Source organism: Oppia nitens, unplaced genomic scaffold, assembly GCF_028296485.1.
Source record: "Oppia nitens isolate AA-2021 unplaced genomic scaffold, nextdenovo-longstitch-racon4-pilon3 scaffold35_pilon_pilon_pilon, whole genome shotgun sequence".
In the NCBI taxonomy this organism is placed as follows: Eukaryota; Metazoa; Arthropoda; class Arachnida; order Sarcoptiformes; family Oppiidae; genus Oppia; species Oppia nitens.
This window is the reverse complement of record NW_026533216.1, coordinates 82,006-107,066: the sequence shown is the minus strand read 5'-3', so window position 1 is coordinate 107,066 and position 25,061 is coordinate 82,006. Positions and strand designations below refer to the sequence as shown.

The 25,061-nt window shown below is 27.6% G+C and overlaps 6 protein-coding genes across 6 annotated transcripts; 4 read left to right on the top strand and 2 right to left on the bottom strand.

The window, feature by feature from the left end:
• Positions 1 to 4,157: 4,157 nt before the first annotated feature.
• Positions 4,158 to 5,201, bottom strand: LOC128957020 (histone-lysine N-methyltransferase SETMAR-like). Its single transcript, XM_054302735.1, has one exon. It carries the CDS (start codon positions 5,199 to 5,201, stop codon positions 4,158 to 4,160), a length of 1,044 nt encoding a protein of 347 aa, XP_054158710.1.
• A 2,220-nt stretch (positions 5,202 to 7,421) lies between these two features.
• On the top strand, positions 7,422 to 9,505 carry LOC128957075 (fumarate hydratase, mitochondrial-like). Its single transcript, XM_054302791.1, has 3 exons — positions 7,422 to 7,492; positions 7,561 to 8,297; positions 8,404 to 9,505. The coding sequence occupies exons 2-3, from the start codon at positions 7,739 to 7,741 to the stop codon at positions 9,441 to 9,443; spliced, it is 1,599 nt and encodes a 532-aa protein (XP_054158766.1). The 5' UTR covers positions 7,422 to 7,492; positions 7,561 to 7,738; the 3' UTR covers positions 9,444 to 9,505.
• Positions 9,506 to 11,177: 1,672 nt separating this feature from the next.
• On the bottom strand, positions 11,178 to 11,661 carry LOC128957019 (sulfiredoxin-1-like). Its single transcript, XM_054302734.1, has 2 exons — positions 11,515 to 11,661; positions 11,178 to 11,381 (listed from the first exon to the last, which is right to left on the bottom strand). Exons 1-2 carry the CDS (start codon positions 11,659 to 11,661, stop codon positions 11,178 to 11,180), a joined length of 351 nt encoding a protein of 116 aa, XP_054158709.1.
• Positions 11,662 to 20,295: 8,634 nt separating this feature from the next.
• On the top strand, positions 20,296 to 21,351 carry LOC128957066 (uncharacterized). Its single transcript, XM_054302783.1, has 2 exons — positions 20,296 to 20,659; positions 21,129 to 21,351. Exons 1-2 carry the CDS (start codon positions 20,375 to 20,377, stop codon positions 21,315 to 21,317), a joined length of 474 nt encoding a protein of 157 aa, XP_054158758.1. The 5' UTR covers positions 20,296 to 20,374; the 3' UTR covers positions 21,318 to 21,351.
• Positions 21,352 to 22,200: 849 nt separating this feature from the next.
• Positions 22,201 to 23,043, top strand: LOC128957061 (uncharacterized). The gene is made up of 2 exons (XM_054302777.1): positions 22,201 to 22,582; positions 22,846 to 23,043. Exons 1-2 carry the CDS (start codon positions 22,322 to 22,324, stop codon positions 23,008 to 23,010), a joined length of 426 nt encoding a protein of 141 aa, XP_054158752.1. The 5' UTR covers positions 22,201 to 22,321; the 3' UTR covers positions 23,011 to 23,043.
• A 453-nt stretch (positions 23,044 to 23,496) lies between these two features.
• LOC128957067 (uncharacterized) lies at positions 23,497 to 24,176 on the top strand. Its single transcript, XM_054302784.1, has 2 exons — positions 23,497 to 23,848; positions 23,956 to 24,176. The coding sequence occupies exons 1-2, from the start codon at positions 23,576 to 23,578 to the stop codon at positions 24,142 to 24,144; spliced, it is 462 nt and encodes a 153-aa protein (XP_054158759.1). The 5' UTR covers positions 23,497 to 23,575; the 3' UTR covers positions 24,145 to 24,176.
• Positions 24,177 to 25,061: the final 885 nt, after the last annotated feature.

Here is a 25,061-nt window from a genome sequence, read left to right as displayed (position 1 = left end):
ATAAGTTTCATAATGTTTATGTGTGTGTGTGTGTGTTTGGGCCATAAAAAATTGATAATCAATGCTAAATCGTTTTGATAACAACAACTACTATCACTTATGACTTACAGCAGCCAAACAACCGAGACATCGATGAATCCAATAATTCTTAGCAAAACTCGATGGCATCACACCATAGGATACCACACATAGGTTTTCTTAAAACAGCGCTCAGGGATTATAGATATATATATACCGATGTTTTTGTTGTTTATATACCGTATATTATCAGATCAGTAGTGTGTGTACAAATATATGTATATATATATATATACACAAACACAAAAATACAAGATTGTAATCCACAGTTTAGTTTTGTTGTTGTTATTGTTTAGGTTAGTGATGCTGTCCTCACGTGATGATGATGATGATGATGAGGAACTGGCGATTTTGTAAGTTACTAGTAATAGTAATACCAATAGTTATACAACACACACACACACACCACAGGTAGCTAACAATTGGTTGGATATCACTTTAACTAGAATATAATAGGGTGTAAAGGTACTGGGTATAATTATAAAATTTATATATGATAGTCACTCACATATCAACAAAAAAAATTAACACATAGTATACAGTATATATACAATAAAAAAAATCACAAATTAATTAAACTAATTACACATTTTTACAAATAATTTTTTTTAAAGAAAAACAAGTGTTGTTAGCTATTGATAATCAATGCCATCAAAAATCAATACCACCGGTTCCCATTAGACCATTGAAATAAAATCACTGTGTGTTTGTGTCTATGAGTACATTATTATTATTATGTGGGTATGTATTGCTATTTTCACATAACTTTCCTATTTTTACAAAAAAAATCTTGCTTGATATGCTCATACATGAGCTCATATACTGAATATTATGTCTAAACACTAAGGCTATAGTCAATACTATACTATTACATATAGACATTCATACAGAATATTCTGCACTTTTTAAAAACTAAGTGCAAATAAAATCATCGGTTCAGTTGTCTATTACACTCTCCATCTCATCCAACATCACACATACACTACCGGAGCAGTCGCTATGGATGTGCTGCTAAAGTCGACATACAAACTATTTTCTATCGTCTCTCTCTCTCTCTCTCTCTCTCTCTCTCTCTCTCTCTCTCTCACACACACACACTATTTCTTAACTATATCTATAATCAGTGAGTGAATGAATAGGAGAGAGAGAGAGAGTAGAGAGAGAGAGAGAGAGAGAGAGCACATATCAATTGTATTAACGAAATATAAAAGTTATCTCAACTTACATTAGTTCCCTCTTTTCATTAATGCCCGGCTCTATTACAAGACTACCAGTGCTCTATAATACAGTCATACAGTGCCATATCTTTTTTTCCATATCTTATTTGTTGATCCCTATCCACTCAATCATTCCTATAATATATATATATATATATATATTGGTATGACTTTCTCTCTTTCACATTCACACACAATAATATTGAATGCAAATTGTAGTTTTTCAGCTCATCCTTTACACACACACACACACTGACTAATACATACACATACAATAGTAGACACAGACATACAATTTGAAGTCAATTGTGTCTACAATAAGCACCAAAAAAAAGTTGTTATCATTTTTCTATGCATTTCAGTCACTCATCCACACACAAGAAACTAAATGCTTAACCAAATAGGCGTTTTAAATAATTTTATTTAAGAAAAAGTTAAATATATATATATATACTGTATATATAAAGTAATAATAGATTCAATTTATTTTTCTAGAAAATAAAATAAAATTGTATTAAATAAAAAAATTTTCCTACAATTTGAGTTATTTTTTTTTGAAAAATAAAAATCAGATCCTTATTATCATTCAGGTATATACAATATATATATATATATATATATACAGTTAGTATATGCAAAATGTTTGTCTTAATTAAGTAAGTGAGAGGAGGAAAGTTAGGTTCAAATATTTAACTAAACTAATTGTCAGTTCATTTAAGAAAATTATTGCATTAAAGAGCTGTTTGTTTATTAAAAAAATACAGAAAATTTTATTAAATAAATTCATTACAAAAACATTATATTACATATATTAGTATTAGTATTATTATGATAAATATTTTTAGATAAAATAGACAACAACAAAAATTATAATTACATTATCCTGTTTGCAGATAATTTTATTTAGTTTTTTTTGTTTACAAAACATATACATATAAATCAAGATTAAAATGTTTTTATGTATATCTAATACATTATAATGCTTTAAAAATAGTTTCTGATTAAAAATATTATATAACAAATAAAAAACAACTAAAAATCTTATATATGTAATACTTATATATACTGTATATACTGTATATACTGTATATACTGTATATACTGTATATATTAATATATTTAAAGTATTATTATTCATTGAAAAATGTTGTTTCATAGTTGTTAACTAATTTCATGGCTTAATAATAACAGAATTTATTGCTTTTATATACAGTATATACAGTATAAATATATACTAAATAACAAATATTCCCGGAATCTTATCGTTAGGTTTATGTGTACTGATTCTTAACTTATAATACCCATTAAATCTCTTTATTTCTCTTTCAACTTTCAATATATATATATATTTGGTATAAATATAATATACTTTATGTTTTACTTATAGTTTTTTTTAGATAAATAATTTATGAATTAATTAAAATAAGCTTAAATAAATTTCATACATCGCTTACTAAATAGCACAGTATTATTAAGTATACATATTATGCATACTATTTATAACTTAATGCAGAATATTCTGGGAATTTTGACTTACAGTACAGTTTAAATGTTTTTAATAAAATTAATTTTATAGTTTAATATCATAACTATAATCGTATTTAAACTTTTATTGGAATATAATTTTTTTTGTCAAAAAACAATATGAATTTCAAATTTATTTATTTATTTAAAAAAGTTAAATACATATACAGTATTTTATTATTATTATTATTATAGTTTATTTGGTATCCAATACAATATTGGATTTTTGTATAAATTATAGCTAATAGCAATTTGTTTTTTATATTAAATAAAATAAAATAAACTGAAATATGATATCAACTGTATTTTATATAAAATTTCTTTAAAAAAATAAAATGTTCGCAAAAATTATTTACATTTGAAAAATTATAATTTCAATTGAAATTTCTAATATTTCTAATATTTACTAAAAATAGATTTTCTACTAAATTTATTTCCAATAATATCTATTACAGAAAATCTTAAATACAAACAAAATTTATTTTATTGCTGTTAAACTTGTTAGATCTGGACAATATTGGTATTTATAATTTTATATAATATATATTATAATTTAAAAGTAAACTTCTAAAAATAAATAAATAAATAATTATAACAATATTTATGCAAATTTAACAATATATTCTATAATCTATTATAATTAGTATAATATAAAATTAATTAAATTTCTATATAGAAAATTTATTTTAAATAAAATATTATTTAAAAAAAATAAAAAAAATAAATGTATTATATTTATATCTAGTAATTGGCCTAAAAGCACAATATATTATACTGTTTTTCCGGTTATATATATATTATACAGTTTATATATATATATATATATATATATATATATATATATATATATATATATATATATATATATATATATATATATATTAGTATAATATATGTTTTTAGTAGTCGCCATACGTAATGACATTGTATTGTATTGTAAGATATATTGTTTTGTATTATAATGTGATATAATATATATGAATATACATCAAGAAAAAAAATCTCAGAATATTCTGTAATTTTATTCATGCATTCAAAACACATGAACACAACAACAATAACAACAACAATAACAACAACAATAAAGACTATGAGTATTATTACTACTACTACTACAATGACTATTACTACTACACAATAATGATTGTCATTCAAAGCTATCTTCCGTAAAAAAATCCCATTTTGTATAATAATATATTTAATACATAAGTGTTTGTCTCTAATAACTATTTTATTTTAATATATATATATATATATATATATACTGTTCGGATGCAAAATTGTTTTCGTTTGAATTGCATATTTTTAAACATTATTTTAATATATAATTATAATAGTCTATCTAAGTATATAATCGCCATTCAAATCTATGACTTCTCTCCATCTGTTCGGCAAATCTTGGATTCCTTTGGCAAACCACTCTTCTGGCTGTTTGGCGAAATAGTCGCTGACTGCCATTTCGACCTCTTCCCGATTTTTGAATTTTTTACCATCAAGAAAGTGTCGCATTGACCGAAACAAATAATAATCAGAAGGGGCAATATCAGGTGAGTATGGAGGGTGATCAACAATTTTCCATCCAAATTGTTTCAATAAGTTTTTGGTCGTCTTTGCCGTGTGAGATGGGGCATTATCCTGTTGGAAATTGACACCCCATTTGTTTACCATTGAGTATCGCTTTTCTATTAATTTGTCACGAAGTCTTGTCAATTGTTGACAGTAGAGATCTGCTGAAATGGTGGCTCCAATCTCTAGTAATTCCCAATGGATAATTCCTGTTTTATCCCACCAAACAGATAACATTACTTTTTGCTGACGAAAATCTGGTCTTGGCGTCCCAATTGGTCGTTGATCTGTACTTCTCCATTCACCCTTTTTACTAGCATTGTTATAGTATATTAACTTTTCATCGCCGGTCACCATCCACTTTATAAATCCTTCCGTATTTTGACGTGAAAGCAACTCTTGGCATGTTTTCACTCGATTGGCCTTTTGTTGAGGAGTGAGATCATGAGGTACCCAAACTGAAGACACATATCTTTTGCCAATGGCTGCCAAATGTCTTGTGACGGTTGATGAATCAACCTCTAGTATCTCTCCTATCTCTTCACCTGAAAATTTCGGATTCATCTCGATCAAATCTGTCAGCATTTCATTGTCAATCTTCGATGGTCTTCCTGACCTTTCTTTGTCCTCAACTACTACGCCTTCTTCTTTCCATCTTTTCCACCACTGTTGACAAGTCCTCACACTAACTGCTTCCGGATAGGCATCATTGATATTACTGGCCGCCATTGTTGGATTTGTTCCACGACGATATTCATATTCCATGGCATATCGGACACGGATGTCATGAGATTTTAAGCCGTATAACGGATCCATTTGAAGATATATCACAAAATTTCAATAACACACTTAAAGACTAGATATTAAGGTTTTTGATAGTCAACAAATTATTTTGTAAACATTGCAAGGAGTCATACAAAAATTAAGTTACTTTAGAGAGTGTTGAAAACGAAAACAATTTTGCATCCGAACAGTATATATATATATTGTGTATATATATACTAATGTGTACAGTGTATCTCCTAATAGTAATCAGTCATTTAAATACAAATTTAATGCATGCCATCGTTGTATTTGTTTAGAAATAGTAAAAATACAGTATATATATGTATATATTGATATAGAAATTTATATACATTATAATACTAAAATATAACTTTCACAAAATAAAAACAAAAACATACAGTATATTGCATTTTTATCCTCTATTTTGCCATTAAATTATATTTATTTGTTTTGAAATATATATATATATATATATAAATATTTCGTGATATTTATATATCACTGGCTTTTAAGTAGACATAAATCCTTTATAAGTAAATCTTATATAATGTCTCCAATGTTTTAATGGCAATCAATATCTGGCAAAATGTGTTTGTTTTTAAAAAATAGTTTATACTTTTACATCAATGTATGCAAAATATTTTTGTAACAGTTTTATTTCTTAACATTTTTTTTATATAATAATTTATTCAAATAAATAATCTAATGTTAAATTAATAATATTTTTTATTATTATAATATTGAAATTTAATCAATATATATATATAAATTATATAATTATTAACAAATCAACTTTTTAACTAAAAAAACAAATAAATTGAAATTTATTTTTTCAAAATTTTTTTGTTGCAAAAATAATTCAACGTTTAATATAAATCAAATTTATCTTGAACAAATATAAATAAACTAAATTATTGTAAATTTAAAATTTTGTTTAACTATTAATGTTTTGTTTATTAAATTTTTAATGATGCTTAAAATTTTTATACAATATAATACTTTTTATATATATAAATATTTGACTGTATTTAAACTATACATAAATAATAAATATAATTTATATACACCCATATAAACAAACATATTATTTTGAAATTAAATATTTATAACATATTTAAGCAAATTTTTATTTCATATGAAAGTATTATTTTTTAATTTAAAATTTAAATTAGTGTAAAATCAATATTTGGCTTACATATGATATATAAAAACAAAAATATAAATTATAGTAAACTGTTTGCATAAATTATTAACTAAAAATTATTTTTGTGTATTTGAATTTGATAAACATTGAGTACGAAAAATTTATTTAGTAATAACTATAAATATAATCAATTGGTTTTATATGTTTTAATTTATGGATATTACTTAATATAATTTCAATACAATTTAAAAAAACTAAATTTTAAAAATTCACTTAATATTTTGTTATTGTTTTTGTAACATTGAATAAATTTAATTAATTAAAAAATAATTATCTAATAATATACAGCATTTATATACAGTATAAATGATTATTTAAAATATTATTGAATGACTTTATTAAGTCAATTAGTATATTATAAATAAATACTATATTTTTTTATAAAAAAATTGTTAATTTAGTTGTATATATATATATTAAATCAAGTAATTGGGAATTAATTTGTAAATTATAATTTAATTTTTATAGCAAACAAACAATAAATCCAATTATAAATTGCTATTAATATAAAATCAAAAACAATTGAATAGATAATTATTAATTAACTAATTTAAGTTAATTAGTTAGTAATCTAATTAAGAAAACAAAAATAAATTACAAAAAAAAATTATTACTGTATTAATTATCACTAACTATACAACTAAACATAATTAAAAAAAAAATAAATGTTAATTGTCTTCAAAAATAAAATACAGTATTAAAGATAACGACAACAAAACAACAAAAAACTAAATAAATTAAATAAATTACTAATTATTACAAATTTATTAATAATACAATTTTTTCCCTAACAAAATAATTATACTAATATTAATTAATTAATTAATAAAATTTAAATTATTATTAATAATAATAATAATATTAATTATTTGCTTAACTTATTATTAGCAACTAATACTAAAAATAATTTAGATATTTTTAATGAATATACGGTCCCTTTTTTCTAAAAAAAATATGTCACTATTACTACTACTACTACTGTATTAATACTACAGTTGTATATATACTTATCAATAGATAATACAGTAAATTGTGTTTTCATTTTAATATAATTTTTTTTATATACAGTTTTTAGTTGTTGTTGTTGTGTTGACATTGAAATTCATTCAAACAGTGTGTAAGTGATAGACATATTAGAAAAAAATATATTAAAGTTTTAATTTATTTTATTCCCATAAATATTAGTATTAATTAATCAACCGTTTGATTGGCTGCTAATAATCATCCCAATTAAAGGACAGGGAGTTTGTGAAGGTTAGAGATATATTACTGAGAGATATAGTAAAAGAGGAAAGGCCTACTTTTTGCAAAACAACTACCCCCTCACAAAATACACCTAAACTAACCCCAGGAGACAGACATCATGTATCGATCACTTTACTACTGTATCGCACAGTCATCAGCAGCAGCAGCCCTACAACCGCATCACCAACACTGCCGAAGACATACAGTACGTGCACTGAACCAACTGTTGAAGACAACATCGACAACAACAACGGCGACAACCACTAGAGCTATGTCGACCACCAAACCGGCGGCAGCAGCCGTCGACTATCGTATCGAAACGGACACTATGGGCGAAGTTCGGGTACCGGCCGACCGTTTGTATGGCCCGCAGACTCAACGATCGCGCAATAACTTTCGCATTGGTGCCGACTCGGATTTCACCGGTGAACAGATGCCCAAACCGATTGTAACGGCAATGGCTGTACTGAAGAAGGCCTGCGCCCGTGTCAATCGTCAGTCGGGTGCACTGGACGAACGTTTGGCCGCAGCTATTGAACAGGCATGCGATGAAGTTATTGGCGATCGACTAGAAGTTTGCCGTGAGTTTCCGCTGGTCATCTGGCAGACCGGTTCGGGTACCCAAACAAATATGAATTGTAACGAAGTTATTGCCAATCGGGCGGCCGAGATATTAGGTCAGTATTGTGTGTCCATTGTTTTAACTGTCTATACTTATCGTACATACATATCATACCTGTCCTCAACATTACTGATCTGTTTTTTGTGTTGTGTTGTGTTTAGGCGGCAAACGGGGTGACAAATCGGTTCATCCTAACGATCACGTAAACAAATCGCAGTCAAGTAACGATACGTATCCGACGGCTATGCATATTGCGGCCGCAGTCGAGACCAACGCATCGCTGTTGCCGGCATTGGAGAAACTGTTGGCCGCTTTGCGCGCCAAAGAGAAACAGTTTGCGGCCATTATCAAGAATGGCCGAACACATCTACAGGACGCCACACCACTGACATTGGGTCAAGAGTTTTCCGGTTACGCCACACAAATCCAGTTCGGTATCGATCGGATACGGTCGGCAATGGAGCCCCGGGTCTACTATTTGGCTATCGGTGGCACAGCTGTTGGTACGGGACTTAATACGGCAGTCGGCTGGGACAGTGCTGTGGCCAAAGAGGTGGCCTCGATAACCAAGCTAAACTTTCGGGCCGCGCCCAACAAGTTCGAGGCACTGGCCGCTCACGACGCTCTCGTTGAACTGTCCGGTGCACTGAACGTACTGGCCTGTAGTCTGAACAAGATTGCCAACGATATACGTTTGTTGGCCAGCGGTCCGCGATCGGGTATTGGCGAACTAATACTACCCGAACTGGAACCGGGATCATCGATAATGCCGGGTAAAGTCAATCCAACCCAATGCGAAGCTATGACAATGGTCTGCGCCCAAGTCCAGGGCAATCATGTGGCCGTAACTATCGGTGCCACTCAGGGACACTTCGAACTCAATGTATTCAAACCGCTAATTGTGGCCAATGTTTTACGATCAATACGATTGCTGGCCGACGCTTCCGTATCGTTTACCGACAATTGTGTCGCAGATATTGTGGCCAACGAACGCCGTATTAAACAACTGATGGAAGAGTCGCTGATGTTGGTTACGGCACTCAATCCGCATATAGGCTACGATAAGGCCGCGAAAATTGCCAAAAAAGCACACAAAGAGGGACTAACATTGAAAGAGTCGGCCATTCAATTGGGTTATCTAACTGCCGATCAGTTTGACCAATGGGTACGACCGGAGAATATGATTGGACCGAAAAAATAGTTAATTAAAAAAATAAAATTATATAAAGTTTAATGAATTGTGATTATTATTATTATTATTATTATTACATATAGTTATCAGTTATTGAATAAAATCAATGTATGTTGCGATGTGTTAGAGATTGCAATAACTTTAATCATAATATTTAATTTTTAGGTATAATAATTAAAATATTTTAGTCAAAATTTTATTTAGATTTTTTAAAAATTTATTTTTCAATTAATGGCTTTTACAGTATTATAATATTAATATCAGTTTTTTACAACAACAACAACAAAAAATACTGTATTTTCATTACAAAAATATGATAAAAAATACTAATATTTATAATAATAATTGATTATTATATTACACGGTATTTATAATACATTTATTTATATATATATTTTAAAAACTAAAAGTCTGAATCTGTTTCACTATGGATGACATCATTTTTATTATTATTATTATTATTAATCACTAATCGTTTATAACTTTTCCAATATATTGTTAAAATACCATAAAATTCTTGACCAACTTTGAGATCGAAAACAGCTTTGAAAATACAATAATAATAATAATAATATTGAAAACTAAATAAATACTAATAATAATAATTATACCGAAAATATAATGAAGATTTTGTTCAGCAATATTGTCATCATTTTGTTTAGCATTAATCCATTTGCTAAATGTTTGTCTCTTTTGATGTATTTTTACATTAAATTTTTGATGTAATTTGTTATCCTTTTTAATAATAATTCCTACATTTTCTTCAAATTGTTTAATGTTTGACTAAAATATATTTATATATAAATAAATAAAATTTATGAAACATTTTTTTTGCTACTTATATATATACCTTATCTTTTAACATATTGTAGGCATCGATGATATTTTTGTCTAATTTTTGGCAAACATTTGAATATTTTAGATATCGGATTACATGAAGTCTATTATATCGGTTTTGATACCATTCATACAATAGATATAATATAACTAATAATACAGCAATTATTAGACCGATTAAAATGATTACTGATTAGTGATTAACAAAACAAACAATTTATTATTATTAATGATTATTATCTGAAATGAGTTGTTATTATACTTATGATAATCGCTGTCCAATTAGTATATCTATTTGACTGTCCATTTGTGGTCATCGGTAGTGATGATGACGACGACGACTCGGTCGACATCAATGTCGACACGTTTTCCGAGATCATCGATGGTTTGGGTATTGTAGTCAACCGGCCAACGATTGATTCATCCGATCCATAAACAGATATAACAATTAGGAAACATATAATTGATAACATTTTTTGACAAAATAATTTAATTCAATTTAACCGTTTAATTATCCAATTAAACAATACTATTAATATAATTACTATAAAATTAAAACTATATATAAATTTATATATTACGTGCAATAATATTATATTATTGAATTAATTTATTATTATATTAACGATTGTAATACAAAAAATGATTATTAAAAAATATTAATACAATTAGTTTTTAAAACTATTGGTTACAATTTATATTATAATTTTATTAATTCATTATCACTGGTATGTTTAAAAACTAAAAATAAAATTAAAATAAATTTTTCTAACATAATAATACAAAAAAATAATGTAGTTTTACAACTTATATGTTAATATTATTTATTTATATTTTAAAATTATTTAAATACTTATTAAATGAAAATTGTTTTAATTAAAAAATAACAATTTTTTTTTATAAATATCACTTGAGATCAGGTGTCGATGCGCCCAAATAGCACCTGAGGTCCGAAATGGTCGATCGGATCAGTTTGCACCGTATGTATGCCATACCGAGTCTCTTGTGGGCCTCGAATCGATGACAACCGCCAAACGAGTAGTAATAGTTACCGCCTTCGCGGCCAACAATCCACAAGACGTCTATTGGCGGTACAGTTTCGGTAGATCTCTGACAGGAAATTAATTTTTAAAAAAAATTGATACCAGTGCCATAGGTAACTGTTTTCTTACACACACACACACACACACATACAGTACATACATATATATTTATACGGTATATATACATATATAACACTTACCGCTAATGTTTCCATAAGACTGTCGACTTTGCTATCGTCGAGAACCGGAGGAATGGGTCTTAGGATACAAGCGATGGGCACGTCATGAATGTCGACGATATGTGCCGAATGAATACTATGGTCATCGGTTTGTTTTTGGGAACACATATCTAGTGGTATCTATCTGTCTATATATATATATATATATATATATGTGTATGTGTGTAATACCCGAACCGATAATTAAACTGCTATTAAAATAACTTTAGATTTTAAACTAATTGTAGTGTCCACTACATTACCTTAAGCTAATTTAGTTATAAAGTATTTTTTTCCTTATACTTACCGGTTGCTGACCTCAGACCTCTGGCACCAAACTAACTGTTCAACGGTTCCCACATTCAAACTATCCAATGATAGCTAACCATTCCCTATACCTACCCGTCCTCTCTCAAACACTATAAATACTGTACTACAGTATACACATACTTTAGTACAGTGCCAGCCGTCATACATAGCAGTCATACTGACTCCCATACAATACTGTACTCACATCATACATGTGCTCCACTGATAGCACCATTTTAACCATACAATCCATTGTATCCTCAATTGTCTTAAACTAATCAATAAATTGTTATAATTATCTTATACCTGTGTTAATCATACGATTCATTACCATCGCTATTATCATCATTGAAACTATCACTTCAAGAGTCCAACCGGTTGTTCACATCATTCAAGACATACATACAACGCGGTTGTCCATCAACTCTAACCTACCGTTCCGTATCGCGTGATATCAAGAGATAGGACAAAAATCCAGATTGGGATCAGCTCTAGCTTTATGCTTGGCCACCACTACTGCAAGTGATCTACCCTTTTATCATCCGATAGGTCTCATACCGACCCTTCAGGTGATAATCTATAAGGAATTGGTTGATAATCGGTTGTAGGTCTCATACCGACCCACGCATAACAACCGGTGCTCTCCTATTCCTTTAAGTTGTGTCCAAACATACAAACTCAGGCACAACAATTGGCGCAGTCGGCACAGATCATTAAAAGATCCATATCTTCGCGTATTGGATGACGACTATCAATACAGGGTTCACTAGACACGGAACTCCATATCTTCGACGAGATATCTCAACTAATAGCGATTCAGACAACACAGTAACCAACAACACATCAGACATGTCCATCAATGGTGAAGACAACGATACACTAAATCTGGTTAATGCCATCGCAGACAACACAACCGGTATCTCATCTAATTGTGTACCAATCGGTACAACCGGTAACTCAGTCACCAACGGATCCTCTACCACTGGCTCAGCACCGATGCTCTCAGTGAAGATACCAAAGTTTAATGGTACTAAAGACTCATCTCTACGTGTCGAAGCATTCCTCTTAATCTTCGACAGAGTCTTCGCTCATCTCACAGATGATAACAAACTCATCAAAATCGTTGAGTTCCTCGAATCAGACGCAGCCAACTATTACGGCTCAGACCTACTCATCGACACATCCATCAACTGGATCAAAGCTAAGCAACTGCTTACCAACAGATATACCCGACTGGACATTCCTCCAGAAGTGGCCGCCAACCGCCGGCGCCAACAACGATCGGAGTCAATCCGCGCATACTTCGATGATAAAATGGAGATCCTAAGACGTCTCCAAAACTATACCGACACTCAAAGAGCAAACCTACTCACGGAAGGCCTACTCCCTGAATACCGTGAATACTTCTATGGCCGACGCTTCAAGAATCCCAGTCAGTGGCTCGAGATGGCTCAGGACATAGAGACCGACAAACAACGAACCGGTAATCGCAACAACCGACCACACGGATCATCCCATTACACAGATGACAAACGTAACAACAACCGGTTCCCTAACCGTGACAACAAAGACAAACAAAGGCCACCCTATTCCTGCCGCATCTGCAGAGATCTTGGCATCACTTCATGGCATTACCATAAAGATTGCCCAAATAAATCTTGTCCTCCAGCAACCATCAATCCAAACACAGGATCCACAGACGGACCACCTACTCGTATAACAGCCGCATCATCACATATAATACGTAGTAAAGTCATGGCTACCGAAGCCACACCACTGGATATGATATTGATCCCGGGCCGCATCAATCGGTTCGAGTTATCAGCATTCGCCGATCCCGGATCAACTGTAGACATCATACCATTAGATGTCGTCAAACACCTCCGACTCCATATCGACCGCCGCCGCTCTACCGACGTATCACTGGCGCGTGGATCAGCTCGTACTCTCGGAGAAGTCACATTTGACTTAACCATCAATCGGATGACCCGCACCATCAAAGCACAGGTCATCAACGGATTTCATTACACATTACTGCTATCTCTCCAATCTCTTGGCCAATACGGTGTCATCATTGACACACAGACACAAACCGTATCATTCAAATGGCAACAACAGAGAAACTCATCCACTTCAGGGACATCAACCGGTTACTGCAATCTCATCAGTCGTATACCTTCTCCAAACCGGTTGCCTAACAAATCCAATGGCCATATATACAAACAAAAGCACCGCATCGTAAAGATAGACAAACAGTCCACCGCACAGCGCACCCGTCAATCGCATCCATTTGCAGCCAAAGCTGCACGTCAAGTGAAGGATCACCAAATCCATGTTTCTCGGGACAGCCGTAACGCTTTACCGATCACTTCGACGATGAATACAGACGGAAAACCTCGCTTGTGTAAAGACTACCGTCCAATCAATACGACTTCTAATGCCGCAAAACCATCGCATCCATACAAACATCGGCATTACTTAAGGGACATCACACCTACTATTACCGTTACACCACTACGCGCTGTACATCCGGTTATTCGCCCTCAACAGTCCCGACTCTCACGCATCGATACATACAACAAACATATTTCCGGTAATATCCATCGCATCCCATCCAACTCTCCCACTCTACGATTCCGTAACACACGACTCCAATTACCGGACTCTCAACGCGGACATCCATCACAACCGGCTAAACGTCTCACTCCTGGTCCACATCGTCTCACTCAACCGTTTAACTCTTTGACCAGTCTTAAACCGCCGGGGAGTGTAGTGTCCACTACATTACCTTAAGCTAATTTAGTTATAAAGTATTTTTTTCCTTATACTTACCGGTTGCTGACCTCAGACCTCTGGCACCAAACTAACTGTTCAACGGTTCCCACATTCAAACTATCCAATGATAGCTAACCATTCCCTATACCTACCCGTCCTCTCTCAAACACTATAAATACTGTACTACAGTATACACATACTTTAGTACAGTGCCAGCCGTCATACATAGCAGTCATACTGACTCCCATACAATACTGTACTCACATCATACATGTGCTCCACTGATAGCACCATTTTAACCATACAATCCATTGTATCCTCAATTGTCTTAAACTAATCAATAAATTGTTATAATTATCTTATACCTGTGTTAATCATACGATTCATTACCATCGCTATTATCATCATTGAAACTATCACTTCAAGAGTCCAACCGGTTGTTCACATCATTCAAGACATACATACAACGCGGTTGTCCATCAACTCTAACCTACCGTTCCGTATCGCGTGATATCAAGAGATAGGACAAAAATCCAGATTGGGATCAGCTCTAGCTTTATGCTTGGCCACCACTACTGCAAGTGATCTACCCTTTTATCATCCGATAGGTCTCATACCGACCCTTCAGGTGATAATCTATAAGGAATTGGTTGATAATCGGTTGTAGGTCTCATACCGACCCACGCATAACAACCGGTGCTCTCCTATTCCTTTAAGTTGTGTCCAAACATACAAACTCAGGCACAACACTAATAAACTATTTTTTTGGACACAATTTTTATTAACATAAAAATTATATCATAATACATAAGTCAATGTATGATTAACTTAGTTTTTAGTATAAAAACCTGTATATATAACCACAAAAAAATATTTTCAATATTTAAAATTTACAAAACAAATAAACTGTAAAAATAAATATTTTTTATAAAAATGTTTGTATGATGTAATAAATTAGTTTCAAATAAAATAATAGTATTAACGTTCATAAATAACGTTTATAAATAATATTTGAATATAATATTTATTTTATTATTATAATAAAATAATAATTAAAATTTTGTAATCTTATAATTTAGAAATTCTACAAAAATAATTGTTAATAATTAAGTAAATACATTATATAATTTTGATATTAAAAAATACTAAAAATAAATTGTACACTGATATATTAATATTTATTTTTAAAAAAAACAAAATTCATCCTGGTATAGTTTATTTAATAATAAGTATTATTCTCATAATACTGTATATTTAAATAATTTGATTTAAAATAACTATGTTATATATGTAAGCTAATAAATTTAATACTATACTATTTATAGATTTAATTTAATAATAATAATAATAATAATTCAATATAATTGATATTGTAAATTGTAACTAAATGTAACTATATATATATATATATATAAGTTATATGAGAGAGTTAAAAAATAAATTTTTAAAAACATATATATTCATTATCAAAACATCTATCATATTTAATTCCGGTATATATACAGTATATATAAGTTTATAATTAATAAATTACTTGATTTCTAAATATTATCATTAAATAGTTAGTCTATTAAAAAAAATCAAATTAAAACTTTTTTAAAATTATTTTTATATAAATTATTTTTATATAAATTATTATTATTATTAATTGAACAATTATTGTTATCATTGCTGCCGGTAAATTTTTTTTTTCGATAAAATGTATCCATCGATGGTGTTATTGTTGATTATGTTGCCCACCGTTTGTATGATATGGTCATCAGTATCTACAGTGTCGGCGTCGGCGGCAGAGATGAAGATAACTGATTATGTGGACGACTACTACTACGACAGGGAACAGGATATAAAAAATGGGCTACAATTTTGTGATAGCAGTGCCCGACTACCCCCATCACAAATTGTATTTGTAGTAATCATTATTGTTGTGAAAATAATAGCATCGCTTATTATGGTTTGAAACACACACACACACACACACACAACATAAACATAAAAAACAATTTTTGTTTAAATATATTAATTTTTGTTTTTAATTAATTTAATTATATATATATATCTACATATTATACATATTATTGTATTATTGTATTAAAATTGTATTATTTATAAAAATTATTGATAATAGTGTGATAGTATATAGTATATTTGTACTAGTCTATATGTGTGATTTACTTACTATCATGGTACTTTTTTTATAAATTATAATAATAACTAAAAAATTCCTATATATATAAAATTAATCACTGGTATATATACTGTAGATATACCATAACTTACTGTATTAAAAATTAACATTATTTAATTAAATTTTAAATACTGTTGTGAATATATTGATATAGGACTAAACAAAATCATATAATAAAAAAAATGGTTTAAAGTTTAAGAATATATTCATAAAAAAATTGTCAATATGGTTAAAAAAAATTTAAAACAATAACAATTTTTGTATACATTAACATTTCAAATGGCTTCAAAACATATCATATTTGTTTCCTATAGTTATAAATATTACAATATATATATATATGATATATTTGCTGATGACTAATAAATTAGTAATTAATAATTATATATTTTTTTAAAGATATATTGTTTATAATAAATATCATAACAAAATTTTTTCACAATTAGTAAAACAAATAAATCGAAAAAACTTTATTATTGTTTCAAAGTATTTATATTGAAATGTATATAAACTAAAAAAACAAAATTAGTTATACAATAAAAATTTTAAATAAGTATTTTTTAAAAGTTTCTGAATATATTCATAAAAATCATAATAAAAGTCATCAATTAATTATCGATTTTCTACACAAACAATGCATCCATCGATGGTTTTATTGTTGTTTATGTTGTCCAGTGTTTGTATGGTGTGGTCAGTGATCTTTACGGCGGAAACGGCGTCGGAAACAACCCATGAGAGACGTCTCCAACAACAACAACAACACCGATACCATCAGTTAGTCCGACGACGATCGGCAAACATGAGAGTCAACTGTCGCGATGCTATCAGTCTCTTAAACAACTGTTTGAGGTACAGGTGGTCCTACAGTGATATCAATCAAATTAAAGCCACAAACTGTAGGACATATGAGTTCGGGATCTGTGCCCACAAAGCATTGGTTTTTATTATATGATTATTAATTTTCTGTTATCCTATTCTAATAGTTTTTTTTTTGAAAAAAAAATTATATATATATTAGTTTTTATCAATAATTTAATCAATTTATGTAACTTTTAGTAAACATTTTTTTTTTAAATAATAATTTTTTTTGTTGTTTTTAGATCAAAGACTGTCCGAAAGCTATCAGATCTAAAGAATTTTTTGATGAACAATCAAAAATCAATGGTTTTACCGCCAATGAGGCCAACTGTCGGCCATTGAAGCCAAAAATACTGACCGATGAACAGTGTCTGCAATTTGAACAATGTATTAGATCTGTCGGTTCCCGACCCGTACTGTATATCCTAATACTTTGGACTGTCATTGCAATCGGTGCTGTAATTGTAAAGATTATTATCATTTAGTTAGACAACTATAGACACAAAATATTTAATATTTAATAAAATAACCAAATATTATTATAATTATTTAATTATATGTAAAATAAATGATGGGTTGCAGTCGTTTTGTAAGGTTTTATAAAAAAGTTATTTATTTATTAAAACAAATTAAAAGTATAAATTATAATCAAGTTTAATAAAAAGTTAATTTAGATTTTATTAGTGTTGATCCAGTGATGAGTTGACTTGAGCTGTATTATTGTACAGGTATGGCACACACTATCTTATTTAAGGTAAAGGTTTCACAATATTATTGTTGGATGTCTTGGGATCCGTTTGAGGTGATGTGGAGTGGGCTCCAGATGTGTGGCACATATGTGATGTGTTATGTTTGGCTCTCAGTCACTGAATGGCCGGTAAAGTGGAACACAAGCTTATATATGAACTAATGGTAATAAATGTTTTAATTGTGTTTAAGCGGTGTTCCCGGTCAAGGATTTTAATATAACTTTGTATGTGTGTTAATTAAGGTGTATATAATTGATAACTAAAGTCAAAACTTTGAGTTGACAATAGGCCAAAAGTTATTATCTAAAATGTTTTTAATTAACACATAGTGTTGAATGTAAGGGAAAGTGGTTCCCACACTGCATAGGGTATTGCCGGTGTATAACAAATAGATATTATGTGTATGTATTTGTGTACTTACATGTATAACATAAAGTTAAAGTAAGTGCTATAAAATATTAAATGTAATAAAAGGGTTGGATATTTATTGAAATAGATATTGAGATTGTATTGGTTTTATTGTATGTAAAATAAATGAATTTCTAAATATAAAATAGCAAATATATACTAAAATGAAATTATAATAAAATAAATGCATAAAATAAAAATATACTTTACATATATATATATAAATCTGATACTATTATGAATATTATTTGTTGTTATATATACTAACTTTAAAAAAATATAAAATACATTAATTTCTTTAAAACAAATTAATAGTAATTCAATAATGAATATTAAGATAATATATAAATATTTAAAAAAAACTTTTGTTTCAATTATTTTTAATTAATTCAAATTATTAAATACTAATAAAAATAAAATACTATTTGTTTTTATGCTAATTATTCTCAAAAAATAGTTATTTTTTATCTCAATTATTAATATTTAAATATTATTGAACTTTATATTGATTTTGGTTTATATATTATTTTTAATATACCGGTAATTATAATATATAAAATGTAAATATTTATTGTATAATTAAAATGTTTATTAGTATTTTAGTTAGTTTATGATTAGTAAAATTATAATTAATTCTAATGGACATTATATACTGTATATATATATATAATATTAAAATTTTATATTTTAGTTATATCAACATAATATAGTTATTTTTATAAATTATTTGTATTATTAATATTAATATATAATATTAATAGGTTATAAAAAAAACATTTTTAAAAAATATATATAAATGTATTGAAATATTTAAAAATCATATTATAATATAAAAGTTATTTAAAAAATGACAACACTAATTGAGATTACATACATTTTATTAATTTGAAATTTTAATTTTTTAATTAATTTTCTTACAAAATAGTATCCAAATTATTTATATTATTTTATCTTATTTTTAATATTAATAATTTTTACTAATTTTGAGATTATTGCTAATTGTTGTTGTGAGTATGGGGTTTATGAAATAAATAAATTTTTATTGTAAATACAATATTTTAATTAGAAAAAATGTCTAAAAACACATTTTTAATTTGATTTAATATACATGTAAAATAAAATTTTTATTTTATTAATTAAACACAAATAATTATATACAGTATTGTATGTATGTATGTGTGTTGACTGTATAAGTAGGGTTCGTTCAAATTTCATCTCTTATTTTATTCACCAAAAGCAATATATATATATTCTCTGCTCTCTGGGAATTCCCGCCCCCACCCTCTCTCTAGGAAATCTATTTCCTTGTGATTTCCTATTGAACCCTATGATACAATTTTTATTTAAAAAAAGAAAATCTTTATTTTACGTGAAAATTAAAATGGGAAATTTATATGGGAACTTCTCTCACTTTCCAATAAGTAAGTTTCCAATATTATTACAGTAGTAGTAATAATACAGTAGTATTAACCATAAAAACAGTTATCATTTATCTTTTTTTATTATTATTATCATTATCAGTATCATTGAACAGTTAGCTACCCATCCATCAAAACAAATGTATAACAACTACTACTACTACTACTATTTGTCCTCATCGGTGGTAGTGGTGTTGTTGTTGGCATCAACCATATGTCTGTTAGTCCAGTTAGATATGGCACTGGCAGCTGATGATTGTGGTAGACTAGAAACCGATCTAAAGGGTTGTCTAGTCAAGCGCTGGGATATATACAGTGCCGATAAAATTGCCGCAATAGTGGCCAATGGATCGTCTGATAGTAATTTATACCCGAAAATAATGGTATGTTCATCGTTGGAGACTCACTGTGCTAACAAAAAATTGGTAAATGTTTTTTTTAGTTTTGATTTGATTTTAATTATTATTATAAATTTTTTAAATTAATTTTTGTTGTATACAAATTACATTATACAGTAATATAATAATTGAATTGAATTTTATTATAGTTTTTTTTTAGTGGACAACATTTCAATAAAGATTCACTTAAACTATACAACAACAAAAATAAATAAATATTATATTACATTAATTTTTTTTAAAAAATAACTATTAACAAAAGTTTATATATATTTAGTTATTATAATATCTATACAACAATAAGCAAATATATATACACCAGTAATTTATATGAAAAATTATAGTTTAATTGTTTAAACACTATTCTAGATAAAAAAATATTTTTAAGATCTATAGTGTATATTGAATATAATGATAATAATAATAAGATTATATAGTAGTCTAATTTATAGTAAAATAATAATAATAATTTACATTAAATTTTTTTTAATTAAAGGCTAAAAAATGCAAAGATGTTCGGATAGAGAGTAAACAAGAAATGGATATCGAGTTAGAAATAGCGGCCAAATCGGGATTCATTGCCAATGAGGCCAACTGTAAGAAACTAAACCCCAGCGGACCGGTTGGTATATGTAGTAAAACTATTGTAAAACAACAATATCTACCGTGTCTTAGTTTACAGTAAATAGTCATACTGTATATATTGAACATATATATCAATATATTCATTAATCTGTATATTATTAATATTGTTTAAATTATTATTAATGTATGTTTTGTTAAAATTTTTAAATAAAAAACATTTACTGTGTGTATAAAATTAAATATTAAATCTATCAAAAAAAAATTTGTTCAGAATATTATAATTTTTTCAAAAAAAATAAATATATTTTATTAAAATTTTATTTAATTATTTTTGTTTTGTTCACTGGGGGCTAATGTGGGCCCAACTGTCGGGCCATTAAAACTGGAAAATACTGACCGATAATATATGTCTGCAATCAATGCAGTCAATGCATTAGAGCTACCGGTGCCCGACCCAGACTCCCCATTTCATAATACTAATCATACTGTCATTGTTTTCTAATACCCTAATTGTTATTCAATACAAATAATAGACTAATAATATTAGAAAATAATTAATTAGAAATACTTTTTTGTTTATTTTTTTTTTTAAATAACAATTATAAATTCAAATTGAATAGTATTGTTTTTTTGTGTGTATGTAGTTATGCTATTTTATATTTTATTATATGTATAATATATTATATCTATAAAATAAATAATTATTTTTAAAAATATATTTTAATTAGAAAAATGTCTAACATTTTTTAAAATTTTTTATTTAATATACATGTAATTATCAGTTTATTAATTAAAAATATATTTTCTATATTTATAACGATAATGAATGGTAAGAAAAATAATTATATATATATATTTATATATAAATTCCCTAGTATTTTACGGGAAAAATTAAAAAGGGGATTTATTTAATGGGAAATTACTTTCATTTGTTGGGGAAGTTGCCCCAACTTTAACTAAAATTTAATATATTATATAATATATTAATAGGTAGCAATCAGTCGACTACTTACAGCAAACAGTTAGTTAGTTATTGATAGTTATCTTAATCATTGAACAGTCAAATTAAACAATAGTTGTTCAATCAAACAAACAAAAAACATAATGTATAACAACTATTTGTCATCATCGGTGGTGATGGTGTTGGCATCAACAGTATGTATGTTAGTCCTGATAGATACGGCACTGGCTAACGATGATTGTGAAAAACTAGAAACCGATCTAAAGGGTTGTCTAGCCAATCGCTGGGAAACATACAATCTCGATAAAATTGCCCAATTAGTGGCCAATGGTGGCGATACTAGCATTTACGGCAAATTAATGGTTTGTTCAGCATTGGAGACTAACTGTGCTCATAAAAAATTGGTATATATATTTTTTTGATTTAATTAATTTATATATTTTTTTTATAATACAAATAATACAATAATACTTAATATACAAAATAAGCATATATATATACATATATGATAAATATAAGGATATCTTTTTAATATAATAATCTAATATAAATTTTTTTATGTACATATTAGTAAGTAGGTATGTATAAAAAAACATCATAAATTTTTAATATCTAATTTATATATATATATATATTAATATACAGTATATTTAATTTGATTTTTTAGGCTAAAAAATGCAAAGATGTTAAGGTAGAGAGTAAACAAGCATTGGATGCAAAGTTAGATATAGCGGCCAAATCGGGATTTACCGCCAATGAGGCCAACTGTAAGAAACTAAAGCCCAAAGCACCGACCCATGACTGTAAATCATATCTACCGTGTCTTAAATGATTGATAAATAGTTATATATATAAAAATATAATGTTTTTTTTAAATAAAATTTTTGAATTTCTAATTATAACAACTAATACAATATAGTAATAAAAATACATATAAATAATTGTTTTTTTTTGAAAATAAATAAATATTAATTATATAAAATAATATTGCATATTATAATTTTTAATAATAATTTCATTTTTTTAAATAAATATATATATAATTAATTTGTTATTCAACAAAATGGCTAATTATTTCATTTTAATTAATTATTAAAACCAATTAATTTCCAAACAGAGGTATTTGTTTTTACGCAATTTGCACTATACAGTGATATACCTGTATATACCTGTATATATATACATGTATTGATTTTAACAAATTATAATAATTGTTATTATTAATATAATAGCACATCTATAAATATTATTTATTTAATAAAACTAAATGTAATAAATAAATCAATAAATATATTTGTTTAAAAAATAAACTATAATTGATTACATTTATTAATATAAACTCAACAATCATAGCTACCGCCCCCACCACCATCACCAGGTCATCCACAAAAAAAATAATGCAGATTACAGTATTAACGGTTAGGATACTAGTGTTGTCGATATATATGATGGTATCATCAATGGCTACCACCGATGATCACCAATTGGTTGGTCAGTCGGCAGTCGGCGTCGTCGACGACTACTGTCCAAACATTATACTAACAATTGACAATTGTATTGTCCACCGATGGGACTTAGAAAATGTTACCGCCGGTGCCAAAAATCCTGTCGACTATGTCAAACACTTGTGCTGTGCACTATTGGAGACTAACTGTGCCCACAATCTATTGGTTAGTATTAAAGATTTTTTTCTAAAAAAATAAATAAAATTGTATTACAATATTAATATAGATATAATATATTTAAACAAACAAAAAATGTTTATTTTATATTTTAGTCCAAACAATGTTCAGATATTTATAATGAAGATAAGGACGAGTTGGACATAAATTTGAAAAAGTGTACAGAAGTCGGTTTCATTACCAATGAGACCAACTGTCTAAGTGTCCGACCAAAAGTGGCCGACAATATATATCAAACAATTGACAAATGTCATACATATGTGCCGTGTTTTAATATACAGTAATATAAATATAAAACCTCCTATACCTCCCTCCTCCCACACACATATATATATATATATACTGTATATACACTTTCATTTACTTACTGCTTGTTATATTAATAATAATAATTTTGTTATCTATGATAAGTAAAATTAAATTTTTTTTAAAAATTAATAAATAATAGAAATAGTAAATTAAATAATGAATTTGTAATGAAAATAATGTAATGAAATTTTATTGTATTGTAATAAAGTACATGTATGTAATAAATTATATGGAAATATATATTTATTTATTTTTTAAATTTCAATAATTTATATTAAAAATTTTATAACTTAAGTTTTAAAATATTATTGTAATTTCCTCTAAATAAATGTATTTTATCAGTAATACTAGTCGACAAACTTTTTTTTTTAAACATTCATCAAAATTGTATTTTTTTATTTATTAAAATTTATTATAATTATTATAAAATTTTGCTTCCCAATAAATAAATAAATTTATGTAAAATAAAGATTTTTAACTATTGTATGTAAAAGTTTAATTTTTTAATACTGATATTTATTGAAAACAATTAATTGTAACTTTAAAAACAATTTTATTATTATTAATAATTTTAGTATAATGTATTATTGTATATTACTAGCAAAATTATTATATGTAATAAAAATAACAATTAAATATTAATGTATTAAACATTATAATAATGTAATTATAATACTAATAAACAAAATACTTTATTTAAATATTTTTTTTTGTAATTTCCTCAATATTTTTATCGGCAATACTAACTTGACAAACATTAACAACAACGACATTTTAATTTTTATTCAACAATTTTTATATTTTTATTATAGTTATTAAAAAATATTTTATATCCACTTATTTTTTTTAAAAAATATATATCTAAAAATTATACTGTATATATTTTTCTTTT